Source organism: Oncorhynchus keta, chromosome 24 (assembly GCF_023373465.1).
Source record: "Oncorhynchus keta strain PuntledgeMale-10-30-2019 chromosome 24, Oket_V2, whole genome shotgun sequence".
Lineage (NCBI taxonomy): Eukaryota > Metazoa > Chordata > Actinopteri > Salmoniformes > Salmonidae > Oncorhynchus > Oncorhynchus keta.
In genome coordinates this window covers 22,998,280-23,015,067 of record NC_068444.1, presented here as the reverse complement: position 1 = coordinate 23,015,067, position 16,788 = coordinate 22,998,280, and the positions used below count along the sequence as shown (strand labels likewise).

Sequence of the window (16,788 nt, the reverse complement as noted above, 5' to 3'; positions counted from 1 at the left end):
GCAGAATGCTGTGGTAGCCATGCTGGTTAAGTGTGCCTTGAATTCTAAATAAACCACCGACAGTGTCACTAGCAGTGTCACTAGCAACCCCCACACCATCACACCTCCTCCATGCTTCACGGTAGGAACCACACATGCAGAGATCATCCGTTCACCTACTCTGCCTCTCACAAAGACACAGCGGTTGGAACCAAAAATCTAAATATCGGACTCATCAGGCAAAATGACAGATTTCCACCGGTCTAATGTCCATTGCTAGTGTTTCTTGGCCCAAGCAAGTCTCTTCTTCTAATTGGTGTCCTTTAGTAGTGGTTTCTTTGCAGCAATTTGACCATGAAGGCCTGATTCTCCTCTGAACAGTTTATGTTGAGATGTGTCTGTTACTTGAACTCTGTGAAGCATTTATTTGGGCTACAATCTGAGGTGCAGAGTATAAATTCATTGAAGTTACTCTAATGAACTTATCCTTTGCACTAGAGGTAACTCTGGGTCTTCCTTTCCTGTGGTGGTCCTCATGAGAGCCAGTTTCATCATAGCACTTGATGGTTTTTGCGACTGCAATTGAAGTAACGTTCAAAGTTCTTGAAATGTTCCATATTGACTGACCTTCAGGTCTTCAAATAATGGTGGACTGTTATTTCTCTTTGCTTATTTGAGCTGTTCTTTCCATAATATGGACTTGGTCTTTTACCAAATAGGGCTATCTTCTGTATACCCACCCCTACCTTGTCACAGCGCAACTGATTGGCTCAATTGCATTAAGAAGGAAAGAAATTCCACAAATTAACTTTTAACAAGGCACACCTGTTAATTGAAATGCATTCCACGTGACTACCTCACGAAGCTGTTTGAGAGAATTCCAAGTGTGCAAAGCTGTCATCAAGGCAAAGGATGTCTGCTTTGAAGAATCTCAAATATATTTTGATTTGTTTAACACCTTTTTGGTTACTGTATGATTCCATATGTTATTTTATAGATTTGATGTCTTCCCTATTATTCTACAATGTAGAAAATCATTTAAAAATAAAGGTAAACCCTTGCATTAGTAGGTGTGTGTAAACTTTGGACCGGTACTGTACATTGAATGTCTTATATTAGCCAGTAGATTCTCAGGTGCCAAGGAACTCTTAACACACTCCTTTCTTTTACACACACACACACACACACACACACACACACACACACACACACACACACACACACACACACACACACACACACACACACACACACACACACACACACACACACACACACACACACACACACACACACACACACACACACACAGTCTCTCTCTCCACCACCTCCTCTTCATTGTGCCCTTGATGTACCTGAAGTCTGCTGGGGTCTTTGTTGGAGCCTGACCACCTATGGTGTCTCTGTGTAGATAATGATGGGAGACCAGAGGGGGCAGGATAGCTGAGTCAAGTGTCCCACTCCCATGGTCTTTGTGCAATTACACAGAGGTGTGTGTGTTTCTCTGTCTGTCTGTGTGTGCGTGCATGTGTGTGTGTGTGTGTGTGCGTGCATCATAAGGCCAATGCACACACACACACAGGGTCAGCTGCTGTGTGTGGATATAGCGGCAGGCTGAAGTGGCCTCATCATATCAGAAAGTGATTAATTCTCCTTTGCTTATCTTCTGATGAACATTCTGCCCCCTGTGTGTCAGCTGATATATGTGCACGCAGGACACACACCACACACACCACTAAGACTTCTATCACACCCAGCAGATGACTTCAACACACACATGCACACACAAACACCATAAGATAGACTTAGCAGTGTGGTGCCTGGAAAACAACCTCTCCCTCAAAGTTAGAAAGAGCAAGGAGCTGTTGTCGACTATAGGAGAAAAGGGGAGAGCAGCGACGGGGCTGTAGTGGAGTAGGTCGAGAGCTTCACATTCCTTGTAGTGGAGTAGGTCGAGAGCTTCACGTTCCTTGTAGTGGAGCAGGTCGAGAGCTTCACGTTCCTTGTAGTGGAGCAGGTCGAGAGATTCACGTTCCTTGTAGTGGAGCAGGTCGAGAGCTTCACGTTCCTTGTAGTGGAGCAGGTCGAGAGCTTCACGTTCCTTGTAGTGGAGCAGGTCGAGAGCTTCACGTTCCTTGTAGTGGAGTAGGTCGAGAGCTTCACGTTCCTTGTAGTGGAGTAGGTCGAGAGCTTCACGTTCCTTGTAGTGGAGTAGGTCGAGAGCTTCACGTTCCTTGTAGTGGAGCAGGTCAAGAGCTTCACGTTCCTTGTAGTGGAGCAGGTCGAGAGCTTCACGTTCCTTGTAGTGGAGCAGGTCGAGAGCTTCACGTTCCTTGTAGTGGAGCAGGTCGAGAGCTTCACGTTCCTTGTAGTGGAGCAGGTCGAGAGCTTCACATTCCTTGTAGTGGAGCAGGTCGAGAGCTTCACGTTCCTTGTAGTGGAGCAGGTCGAGAGATTCACGTTCCTTGTAGTGGAGCAGGTCGAGAGCTTCACGTTCCTTGTAGTGGAGCAGGTCGAGAGCTTCACGTTCCTTGTAGTGGAGCAGGTCGAGAGATTCACGTTCCTTGTAGTGGAGCAGGTCGAGAGATTCACGTTCCTTGGAGTGGAGCAGGTCGAGAGATTCACGTTCCTTGTAGTGGAGCAGGTCGAGAGCTTCACGTTCCTTGTAGTGGAGCAGGTCGAGAGATTCACGTTCCTTGTAGTGGAGCAGGTCGAGAGCTTCACGTTCCTTGTAGTGGAGCAGGTCGAGAGCTTCACGTTCCTTGGCGTCCACATCACTAATGACTTAACGTGGTCCACACCCACCCACATAGTCAAGAAAAGGACACGACAGCTCTTCTTCTCCCTCAGGAGGCTGAAAATATTTGGCTTTGGGCCTCAGATCCTCCAAAAGTTCTACAGCTGCACCATAGAGAGCATCTTGACTGGCTGCATCACCGCCTGGTATGGAAATTGCACTACCCTCATCCGCAAAGCGCTACAGAGAGTGGTGCGGACGGCCCACAGGCAGTGTCAGAGGAAGTCCTGAACAATTGTCAAAGACTCCAGCCACCCAAGTCACACTGTTCACTCTGCTATCGTCCGGCAAACGGTACCAGAGCATCGGCTCTCGGAACAACAGCTTCTACCCCCAAGCCATAAGACTTCTAAATAGCCAGGCTGCTAAATAGTCAATTAATTGTACCCAAACTATCTGTTCTGTCTCTATCTTGCACTGACCCTATGTACAGTCACTAGACTATATATACACACTCACTCACACACACTACATTGACACACCCACACACATTCACATACACTACATATGCACACACACACGCAACACACACACGCATACTGACACAACACAAACACACATACATACATTTTGCACACACACACACTTTTATACTCATCATTTGCTGCTGTTCCTCTGTTCTTTATTTTATTCATATACCCTGCCTTCATGTACATATCTACCTTAAATACCTTATTATTATCTATCCTGATGCCTAGTCACTTTACCCTGCCTTCATGTACATATCTACCTTAAATACCTTATTATTATCTATCCTGATGCCTAGTCACTTTACCCTGCCTTCATGTACATATCTACCTTAAATACCTTATTATTATCTATCCTGATGCCTAGTCACTTTACCCTGCCTTCATGTACATATCTACCTTAAATACCTTATTATTATCTATCCTGATGCCTAGTCACTTTACCCTGCCTTTATGTACATATCTACCTTAAATACCTTATTATTATCTATCCTGATGCCTAGTCACTTTACCCTGCCTTCATGTACATATCTACCTTAAATACCTTATTATTATCTATCCTGATGCCTAGTCACTTTACCCTGCCTTCATGTACATATCTACCTTAAATACCTTATTATTATCTATCCTGATGCCTAGTCACTTTACCCTGCCTTTATGTACATATCTACCTTAAATACCTTATTATTATCTATCCTGATGCCTAGTCACTTTACCCTGCCTTTATGTACATATCTACCTTAAATACCTTATTATTATCTATCCTGATGCCTAGTCACTTTACCCTGCCTTTATGTACATATCTACCTCAAATACCTTATTATTATCTATCCTGATGCCTAGTCACTTTACCCTGCCTTTATGTACATATCTACCTTAAATACCTTATTATTATCTATCCTGATGCCTAGTCACTTTACCCTGCCTTCATGTACATATCTACCTTAAATACCTTATTATTATCTATCCTGATGCCTAGTCACTTTACCCTGCCTTTATGTACATATCTACCTTAAATACCTTATTATTATCTATCCTGATGCCTAGTCACTTTACCCTGCCTTTATGTACATATCTACCTTAAATACCTTATTATTAGCTATCCTGATGCCTAGTCACTTTACCCTGCCTTCATGTACATATCTACCTTAAATACCTTATTATTATCTATCCTGATGCCTAGTCACTTTACCCTGCCTTTATGTACATATCTACCTTAAATACCTTATTATTATCTATCCAGATGCCTAGTCACTTTACCCTGCCTTCATGTACATACCTACCTTAAATACCTTATTATTATCTATCCTGATGCCTAGTCACTTTACCCTGCCTTCATGTACATATCTACCTTAAATACCTTATTATTATCTATCCAGATGCCTAGTCACTTTACCCTGCCTTTATGTACATATCTACCTTAAATACCTTATTATTATCTATCCTGATGCCTAGTCACTTTACCCTGCCTTTATGTACATATCTACCTTAAATACCTTATTATTATCTATCCTGATGCCTAGTCACTTTACCCTGCCTTCATGTACATATCTACCTTAAATACCTTATTATTATCTATCCTGATGCCTAGTCACTTTACCCTGCCTTCATGTACATATCTACCTTAAATACCTTATTATTATCTATCCTGATGCCTAGTCACTTTACCCTGCCTTCATGTACATATCTACCTTAAATACCTTATTATTATCTATCCTGATGCCTAGTCACTTTACCCTGCCTTCATGTACATATCTACCTTAAATACCTTATTATTATCTATCCTGATGCCTAGTCACTTTACCCTGCCTTCATGTACATATCTACCTTAAATACCTTATTATTATCTATCCTGATGCCTAGTCACTTTACCCTGCCTTTATGTACATATCTACCTTAAATACCTTATTATTATCTATCCTGATGCCTAGTCACTTTACCCTGCCTTCATGTACATACCTACCTTAAATACCTTATTATTATCTATCCTGATGCCTAGTCACTTTACCCTGCCTTTATGTACATATCTACCTTAAATACCTTATTATTATCTATCCAGATGCCTAGTCACTTTACCCTGCCTTCATGTACATACCTACCTTAAATACCTTATTATTATCTATCCTGATGCCTAGTCACTTTACCCTGCCTTTATGTACATATCTACCTTAAATACCTTATTATTATCTATCCAGATGCCTAGTCACTTTACCCTGCCTTCATGTACATACCTACCTTAAATACCTTATTATTATCTATCCTGATGCCTAGTCACTTTACCCTGCCTTCATGTACATATCTACCTTAAATACCTTATTATTATCTATCCAGATGCCTAGTCACTTTACCCTGCCTTTATGTACATATCTACCTTAAATACCTTATTATTATCTATCCTGATGCCTAGTCACTTTACCCTGCCTTTATGTACATATCTACCTTAAATACCTTATTATTATCTATCCTGATGCCTAGTCACTTTACCCTGCCTTCATGTACATATCTACCTTAAATACCTTATTATTATCTATCCTGATGCCTAGTCACTTTACCCTGCCTTCATGTACATATCTACCTTAAATACCTTATTATCATCTATCCTGATGCCTAGTCACTTTACCCTGCCTTTATGTACATATCTACCTTAAATACCTTATTATTATCTATCCAGATGCCTAGTCACTTTACCCTGCCTTCATGTACATACCTACCTTAAATACCTTATTATTATCTATCCTGATGCCTAGTCACTTTACCCTGCCTTCATGTACATATCTACCTTAAATACCTTATTATTATCTATCCAGATGCCTAGTCACTTTACCCTGCCTTTATGTACATATCTACCTTAAATACCTTATTATTATCTATCCTGATGCCTAGTCACTTTACCCTGCCTTTATGTACATATCTACCTTAAATACCTTATTATTATCTATCCTGATGCCTAGTCACTTTACCCTGCCTTCATGTACATATCTACCTTAAATACCTTATTATTATCTATCCTGATGCCTAGTCACTTTACCCTGCCTTCATGTACATATCTACCTTAAATACCTTATTATTATCTATCCTGATGCCTAGTCACTTTACCCTGCCTTCATGTACATATCTACCTTAAATACCTTATTATTATCTATCCTGATGCCTAGTCACTTTACCCTGCCTTCATGTACATATCTACCTTAAATACCTTATTATTATCTATCCTGATGCCTAGTCACTTTACCCTGCCTTCATGTACATATCTACCTTAAATACCTTATTATTATCTATCCTGATGCCTAGTCACTTTACCCTGCCTTCATGTACATATCTACCTTAAATACCTTATTATTATCTATCCTGATGCCTAGTCACTTTACCCTGCCTTCATGTACATATCTACCTTAAATACCTTATTATTATCTATCCTGATGCCTAGTCACTTTACCCTGCCTTCATGTACATATCTACCTTAAATACCTTATTATTATCTATCCTGATGCCTAGTCACTTTACCCTGCCTTCATGTACATATCTACCTTAAATACCTTATTATTATCTATCCTGATGCCTAGTCACTTTACCCTGCCTTCATGTACATATCTACCTTAAATACCTTATTATTATCTATCCTGATGCCTAGTCACTTTACCCTGCCTTCATGTACATATCTACCTTAAATACCTTATTATTATCTATCCTGATGCCTAGTCACTTTACCCTGCCTTCATGTACATATCTACCTTAAATACCTTATTATTATCTATCCTGATGACTAGTCACTTTACCCTGCCTTCATGTACATATCTACCTTAAATACCTTATTATTATCTATCCTGATGCCTAGTCACTTTACCCTGCCTTCATGTACATATCTACCTTAAATACCTTATTATTATCTATCCTGATGCCTAGTCACTTTACCCTGCCTTCATGTACATATCTACCTTAAATACCTTATTATTATCTATCCTGATGCCTAGTCACTTTACCCTGCCTTCATGTACATATCTACCTCAAATACCTTATTATTATCTATCCTGATGCCTAGTCACTTTACCCTGCCTTCATGTACATATCTACCTCAAATACCTTATTATTATCTATCCTGATGCCTAGTCACTTTACCCTGCCTTCATGTACATACCTACCTTAAATACCTTATTATTATCTATCCTGATGCCTAGTCACTTTACCCTGCCTTCATGTACATATCTACCTCAAATACCTTATTATTATCTATCCTGATGCCTAGTCACTTTACCCTGCCTTCATGTACATATCTACCTCAAATACCTTATTATTATCTATCCTGATGCCTAGTCACTTTACCCTGCCTTCATGTACATACCTACCTTAAATACCTTATTATTATCTATCCTGATGCCTAGTCACTTTACCCTGCCTTCATGTACATATCTACCTTAAATACCTTATTATTATCTATCCTGATGCCTAGTCACTTTACCCTGCCTTCATGTACATATCTACCTCAAATACCTTATTATTATCTATCCTGATGCCTAGTCACTTTACCCTGCCTTCATGTACATATCTACCTTAAATACCTTATTATTATCTATCCTGATGCCTAGTCACTTTACCCTGCCTTCATGTACATATCTACCTTAAATACCTTATTATTATCTATCCTGATGCCTAGTCACTTTACCCTGCCTTCATGTACATATCTACCTTAAATACCTTATTATTATCTATCCTGATGCCTAGTCACTTTACCCTGCCTTCATGTACATATCTACCTTAAATACCTTATTATTATCTATCCTGATGCCTAGTCACTTTACCCTGCCTTCATGTACATATCTACCTCAAATACCTTATTATTATCTATCCTGATGCCTAGTCACTTTACCCTGCCTTCATGTACATATCTACCTCAAATACCTTATTATTATCTATCCTGATGCCTAGTCACTTTACCCTGCCTTCATGTACATATCTACCTTAAATACCTTATTATTATCTATCCTGATGCCTAGTCACTTTACCCTGCCTTCATGTACATATCTACCTCAAATACCTTATTATTATCTATCCTGATGCCTAGTCACTTTACCCTGCCTTCATGTACATATCTACCTTAAATACCTTATTATTATCTATCCTGATGCCTAGTCACTTTACCCTGCCTTCATGTACATATCTACCTTAAATACCTTATTATTATCTATCCTGATGCCTAGTCACTTTACCCTGCCTTCATGTACATATCTACCTTAAATACCTTATTATTATCTATCCTGATGCCTAGTCACTTTACCCTGCCTTCATGTACATATCTACCTTAAATACCTTATTATTATCTATCCTGATGCCTAGTCACTTTACCCTGCCTTCATGTACATATCTACCTTAAATACCTTATTATTATCTATCCTGATGCCTAGTCACTTTACCCTGCCTTCATGTACATATCTACCTTAAATACCTTATTATTATCTATCCTGATGCCTAGTCACTTTACCCTGCCTTCATGTACATATCTACCTCAAATACCTTATTATTATCTATCCTGATGCCTAGTCACTTTACCCTGCCTTCATGTACATATCTACCTTAAATACCTTATTATTATCTATCCTGATGCCTAGTCACTTTACCCTGCCTTCATGTACATATCTACCTTAAATACCTTATTATTATCTATCCTGATGCCTAGTCACTTTACCCTGCCTTCATGTACATATCTACCTTAAATACCTTATTATTATCTATCCTGATGCCTAGTCACTTTACCCTGCCTTCATGTACATATCTACCTTAAATACCTTATTATTATCTATCCTGATGCCTAGTCACTTTACCCTGCCTTCATGTACATATCTACCTTAAATACCTTATTATTATCTATCCTGATGCCTAGTCACTTTACCCTGCCTTCATGTACATATCTACCTTAAATACCTTATTATTATCTATCCTGATGCCTAGTCACTTTACCCTGCCTTCATGTACATATCTACCTCAAATACCTTATTATTATCTATCCTGATGCCTAGTCACTTTACCCTGCCTTCATGTACATATCTACCTTAAATACCTTATTATTATCTATCCTGATGCCTAGTCACTTTACCCTGCCTTCATGTACATATCTACCTTAAATACCTTATTATTATCTATCCTGATGCCTAGTCACTTTACCCTGCCTTCATGTACATATCTACCTCAAATACCTTATTATTATCTATCCTGATGCCTAGTCACTTTACCCTGCCTTCATGTACATATCTACCTTAAATACCTTATTATTATCTATCCTGATGCCTAGTCACTTTACCCTGCCTTCATGTACATATCTACCTTAAATACCTTATTATTATCTATCCTGATGCCTAGTCACTTTACCCTGCCTTCATGTACATATCTACATTAAATACCTTATTATTATCTATCCTGATGCCTAGTCACTTTACCCTGCCTTCATGTACATATCTACCTTAAATACCTTATTATTATCTATCCTGATGCCTAGTCACTTTACCCTGCCTTCATGTACATATCTACCTTAAATACCTTATTATTATCTATCCTGATGCCTAGTCACTTTACCCTGCCTTCATGTACATATCTACCTTAAATACCTTATTATTATCTATCCTGATGCCTAGTCACTTTACCCTGCCTTCATGTACATATCTACCTCAAATACCTTATTATTATCTATCCTGATGCCTAGTCACTTTACCCTGCCTTCATGTACATATCTACATTAAATACCTTATTATTATCTATCCTGATGCCTAGTCACTTTACCCTGCCTTCATGTACATATCTACCTCAAATACCTTATTATTATCTATCCTGATGCCTAGTCACTTTACCCTGCCTTCATGTACATATCTACCTCAAATACCTTATTATTATCTATCCTGATGCCTAGTCACTTTACCCTGCCTTCATGTACATATCTACCTCAAATACCTTATTATTATCTATCCTGATGCCTAGTCACTTTACCCTGCCTTCATGTACATATCTACCTTAAATACCTTATTATTATCTATCCTGATGCCTAGTCACTTTACCCTGCCTTCATGTACATATCTACCTTAAATACCTTATTATTATCTATCCTGATGCCTAGTCACTTTACCCTGCCTTCATGTACATATCTACCTTAAATACCTTATTATTATCTATCCTGATGCCTAGTCACTTTACCCTGCCTTCATGTACATATCTACCTTAAATACCTTATTATTATCTATCCTGATGCCTAGTCACTTTACCCTGCCTTCATGTACATATCTACCTCAAATACCTTATTATTATCTATCCTGATGCCTAGTCACTTTACCCTGCCTTCATGTACATATCTACCTCAAATACCTTATTATTATTATCTATCCTGATGCCTAGTCACTTTACCCTGCCTTCATGTACATATCTACCTTAAATACCTTATTATTATCTATCCTGATGCCTAGTCACTTTACCCTGCCTTCATGTACATATCTACCTCAAATACCTTATTATTATCTATCCTGATGCCTAGTCACTTTACCCTGCCTTCATGTACATATCTACCTTAAATACCTTATTATTATCTATCCTGATGCCTAGTCACTTTACCCTGCCTTCATGTACATATCTACCTTAAATACCTTATTATTATCTATCCTGATGCCTAGTCACTTTACCCTGCCTTCATGTACATATCTACCTCAAATACCTTATTATTATCTATCCTGATGCCTAGTCACTTTACCCTGCCTTCATGTACATATCTACCTTAAATACCTTATTATTATCTATCCTGATGCCTAGTCACTTTACCCTGCCTTCATGTACATATCTACCTTAAATACCTTATTATTATCTATCCTGATGCCTAGTCACTTTACCCTGCCTTCATGTACATATCTACCTCAAATACCTTATTATTATCTATCCTGATGCCTAGTCACTTTACCCTGCCTTCATGTACATATCTACCTTAAATACCTTATTATTATCTATCCTGATGCCTAGTCACTTTACCCTGCCTTCATGTACATATCTACCTTAAATACCTTATTATTATCTATCCTGATGCCTAGTCACTTTACCCTGCCTTCATGTACATATCTACCTTAAATACCTTATTATTATCTATCCTGATGCCTAGTCACTTTACCCTGCCTTCATGTACATATCTACCTTAAATACCTTATTATTATCTATCCTGATGCCTAGTCACTTTACCCTGCCTTCATGTACATATCTACCTTAAATACCTTATTATTATCTATCCTGATGCCTAGTCACTTTACCCTGCCTTCATGTACATATCTACCTCAAATACCTTATTATTATCTATCCTGATGCCTAGTCACTTTACCCTGCCTTAATGTACATATCTACCTCAAATACCTTATTATTATCTATCCTGATGCCTAGTCACTTTACCCTGCCTTAATGTACATATCTACCTCAAATACCTTATTATTATCTATCCTGATGCCTAGTCACTTTACCCTGCCTTTATGTACATATTTACCTCAAAAACCTCATACCCTGCACATTGATCTGGTACTCTCTGTATAAAGCCCATTCTAGTGTATTTTATTGTGTTAGTTATTTTATTACAATTGTTTAACTCTGCATCGTATTCGGCGCATGTGACAAGTAACATTTGATCTGATTTTTGAACACTTGCTTCCAATCTGCTACGATGTCAAGTCCGATCAGGTGGTCTAACATGATGCACTAAGAAATGGGATGGTCCCTCAAATTACTATACACTAATACCAAGACCAAAATATATGCAGTCTGAAACTCTGCCAAACACTCCACTCTCAGACCTGAGTTTATAGAAAATGCACTGAGCTGTGTGGCAGAGTTTTACGGAGGTGAATGTTGTGGACGTAAGATATGGGTGTTAGTGGTGGGAAATGTGTGCGTATGAGTGTTGCTGTTAAAATTCTTTAAGAACCGTTCTCTAAGACCCCAAAGACCCTCAAATCTGCAAGCCCCCCTTGTGCATGCACACCCACACACACCCGCCCCCCTGCAGCAGGCCTTCCCTTGTCTCTCCAGGATGAGCCGGTCTCACCAGTGTGGAGCAGGGAGACGGCTTCTTTTTAGCAGGGCTGCGTGTTATCCTCTTATCCCCACTGTTCTGGAATAGAGCGCGACCAGCTGGAGGACTGTAAGGGGCCTGATAATGTGATCTATTTTCTGCCCGCCGTCTTAATCTTGTTACTCAAATGGTTGTGAAGAGAGTCATGAATTTAAATTTTGCCCCCCACGTGTTAACCCCTCTGTGTCCATATCCCTCTTTTCCTCTCTCTCCCTCTCTCCCAGCTGCCTATAAGCGAACAACCCCACCCCACCCACACGTCTCCTTCCCCTTTCTCTCTATCCACCCCATCCTTCGCTCTCCGTTACCCAATCCCACGAGAGACCCCAGATGTCCGGTTCATCCTCCTCTCTCCCAGGAGCGCCTTCTCCTCCCCATTTCTCTCCGTCTCTCGCTCTCTCTCTCTGTCTCTGCGAAAAGCTAAGGGAGGAATGAGGGAGGGATAGACAAGGACGGAGGGAGAAAAAAGCAGGGCGAAAGTGGCAATGAAATAAATGACTTGCATCTTGGCATTGGCGCGATTAAAACGTAAGTCCCGATTTAACCAGCCACCCATGAAGCTGATTAGCAGTCTGTGATCAGGAGGAACAGCTTTGCTTGTTAAACTTTTCACCTCTGCGAGCTCGCCAGGGTTTTTCCTCCACCCCGCCCCCCAGCCACACCAACCCCACCATCCCCCTTCCAGGCCAGATTTGAATGTGAATGCGGCCGTCCGTCCTTTGCATTTGGGCTTAGTGTTGGGAGGCTGGCCTTCCCCCATACAGGCGGGTCACGGGTTCAACCACCGGCCGGTTACGTGGAGGGGTGTGCAGAGAGATAACGCACATCAAGGACACGGGGGGGTCTTATCTGTCCTCTCAAAAGCCAGGAGAGGGAGACTGAGACTGAGAGGGAGAGAGGGGATATGTCCGCTGAAAGTAGCTGGTTGTTTTAGGAGTAGGGAAGGAGCCAGGCAGGGAGGGAAACTGTTGGTTGGTACCACTGGGTCCCAGGTGAGAGGAGGGCTGGGAGATCTGGAGGAGTACTGTCTGCGATGCATCTGTGTCTGTGATATACAGTTTTGGGCCTTGGCGCTATCACGAACACCACTACTTCCTTTAATGAGACATGCATTATATACAAGTAGTAAAAGTAACAAAGATGTCATAAATTAGTCTATCAGAAGCCACTTCTTTCTTTCATTTTCTCTTATTCTCTGAATCTGTCGACTGGGGTTTCTGTTTGTGAGGGAGTTGATTTATATAAACGGATTTCACATTTTGTACAAAACTCACTTTCCTAAGTCCTGGCGTGGTGCAGACACCAATCAGCCCGGCTCCTAGACCCTCAGTGCCAAGTCAGCCGAGGTGGGCACTGGTCACCACCGGGACTTAGCCCATAGAGAGACTGTAGCTTATTGTGTAGCTCATTGTGGGCATGGAGAGGCAGTATCCTAGGGGGCATACTGTACATGTTGCACTCAGTCCCTTTGTAACTGAGAGAAGTGTGAGATAAGTACCTGGGAGAGAGTCACTAGACTGATCCACTGTTTAAGAGAAGTCAGCTGGTAGTATCTGGGCCAGTTAGTATCATCTGAAGCAGCAAACTTCTTCCACCCCCTCTGACCTCATCCTAACCTGAAACTCCTGTGGTGTATTCACTCGGAACCAAACGGAACAAAACCGACAGGGACGAGATCTACCAGAATTCTTTCCAATAGAAACTCTAGTTTTCCTTGCAAAACACAACTGTTTCCGACAGTTTGGACTAATGATTACGTGTGTGTTTCAGATGCAGATTGGAGGGAAGGAGGCATATGATGACAACATCCACTACCCTCTCCTCATCACCCTGACCCGAGGAGCCAGTCCCACCCATCTTCATCTCCTCTGAGACCCGGCTCACCATCCTCCCCTCGCTGCCCAGCCTCTTGCCAATCAGACTCCCATGGTTAGCGTTAGGCCGTCTAGCTTCCTGGCAGTCCTGCACACCAGTACTTATGCCACTGTGTCCCTGGCTCACATAGGGGTCGCGGTTGATGAGATACAAGCTTGGGGATGAATTGTTTGATTTGTTTCCAGTATATATTTCTTGTATTAACTCCACTCACACTGTTGTGAGTTCAGTATTACTATTACATAACATTACAGAATAGTTTTTTCTTGACTTTTGGAAGTTTTGTGGCAACGCTTTGAAGAGTGTGTGTGTGTTGTGATGACGAGATGTTGTGTGTGGCTGAATCGGTCTCTGATCACTTGCGACCTTGTTACTGTGCAATACAACAATGTGCGATGTGCAAAACCGAATGTTGGAGATTTCCGGTTTCCCTCGCAGCCTCAATGAACTGTCAACACTGAGAGGGCTGAAGCATACATATAGAATCAGTAGATAATGTTCTGATGCGCTAACCAAGTAGTATGCCAACAACGTTTATGTATATGGGCATACCGGACAGTATCTTTCACTAAAAGTCTATGATGAACTTTTAATTTATTAATCAACAGGGTTCAGGTCACTTCGATCCATGCCCAGTACCCATCCGAACAAGTGTTTCTGAGTGCACATCAAACTGAAAATGTTCTTCTGATTTGTCATCTATGCTCTGCAGAAGTGTCTTAAACCAAAGGTTCCATGGCAGGGTTCCACAGAGTTGAATGGCGATATGTGGTTCACTGTGAAAAGTGCTTCTCAGCCAATACCTCTCTGAGGTTGAGTTTCCCAAAAGCTTCGTAGGACCCAGATCTGTAGACCATTGCCTACAAAGCTTCCAATTGCCTCCAATGGATTTTCGGAGATCTTAATGCTGCGAAGCTTTTAAGAAACTCACACCTGGTCTCTTGCTCAATGCGCTCAGCTCTATAAGCCAAGACCTTCTACACTGTCTTCAGCTGAAACTGTGTTACTGTGAGATTAACATGAACAACATGATTCCACAAACTCACTGCTATATTTGACGTTTGTCCATAAAACGCAAACATCAAGTATTATTTTTACCCACCACTCAGCATTATGATCTTCAGCTGACTCTGGTCTACTGACGCTGTGCTCTTTACATCCACCAACCTGTACTCTAACCACAATTGTATTAGACATGGATTGATTGATTGTTTTATTAGAGTCTCAGGTGGTTTTAATAACTGTCCACTAAAAACATACTGCTATACATTACAGTCCTCTACTTTTAGAACTAATGTTCTGTTCTGTTTTAATAATAATACCCTCCGAAAATAACATTGTCATAGTTGTGATATAAAAGTTTTAACCCTTTTTGGACCCCAGGAAGAGTTCATGGGGATCCTAATAAATACAAAAGAACATGTCAAAATTGTATTATTTTATCAAATGTGGTTGACTTGATTTCAACACGTTTCATCTCCTATTATGGGCCTCTGTATAATTCCCTCCTTTCAGATGCTTGGATCAGTTGAAATGATACTCAACTCATACAATAACATTCTCTGCAGATCGTCGTCATCCTTCTTGGTTTTATCAGACAGTGGTCCCTGCTCTCTAAGCCGCTCCCAGACAGGGTGCTGTTTTCAGTGCAGGCTTCAGTGCAGGCTTCTCCAGACTACTCCTCCACAAAAATAATAGAGAGAGGGGAGGGAGAGAGGGAAGGCAGCATAGAACAGCTAATCCTGAGGGCTGTGCTGGTCAGGCCGGTGCTGGGCTGCAGGGGTAGGGGAATACAGGGGAGGGGCAAGCGAGCCCCCCTCGATCTCTCTTTTGATATTTTGAACAGGACTGTTCTCTCCTCCCCACGCTCTGCCAGAGAGATTGAGAGAGGGAATGAGAGAGAGAGGAGCAGAGAGAGAGAGAGACAGAGAGAGACTGGGAGAGCTCCCTGCTCAACACAAGGGCCCCATTAACTTGACCACTTGCCCTTTGCACACAAAGCCTGGGACGGCCCCCTGCCCCTCCCACCCAATTATGTGTGATTAGGCTCAGTGTGCTATGTCAAGATGCAGGAGGGTGGGAGAGAGAGCTCTGTTAAGGACATCGAGATAGGCATCTGTTTAGGCCTGTCAAATTAAAGTTTATTGGTCGCGTTCACAGATTTGCAGGTGCAGTGAAATGCTTGTGTTTCTAGCTCCAACAGTGCAGTAATACCTAGCAATACGAAACAATACACACATAATCCCCCCCAAAATTATAAATAAATTAAGATATATCAGAACGAGCAATGTCAGAGTCCGCAATATATCATTGGAGGCTCCTCAGAGAAGGAATGGGGTGACCATCCTCAGTGAATTTCAGAAGAAAAATAAATAGTCAAACACTAAAAAAGTTTACCTTTTTAGATTAAACTATATTAAATATATTCACATCACCAAATAATTGATAAAAATGAAGTTCTACAGTAGCCTCAACAGCACTCTGTCGGGTAGCATCATGGTGTAGTCGAAGGACAGCTCGTTTCTGTCCTCCTCTGGGTACATTGACTTTAACACAAAACCTAGGAGGCTCATGGTTCTCACCCCCTTCCATAG

At 40.9% G+C, this 16,788-nt stretch overlaps 1 protein-coding gene across 1 annotated transcript in view; it reads left to right on the top strand.

Moving 5' to 3' along the window:
* The window catches only part of camkmt (calmodulin-lysine N-methyltransferase), a 262,353-nt gene extending 246,730 nt beyond the window's left edge, over positions 1-15,623 (top strand). The window contains exon 11 of the mRNA XM_052477980.1: positions 14,090-15,623. Coding sequence (XP_052333940.1) covers positions 14,090-14,191 — 102 coding nt within the window. The 3' untranslated portion in view covers positions 14,192-15,623. The remainder of the gene's footprint in view (positions 1-14,089) is intronic.
* Positions 15,624-16,788: the final 1,165 nt, after the last annotated feature.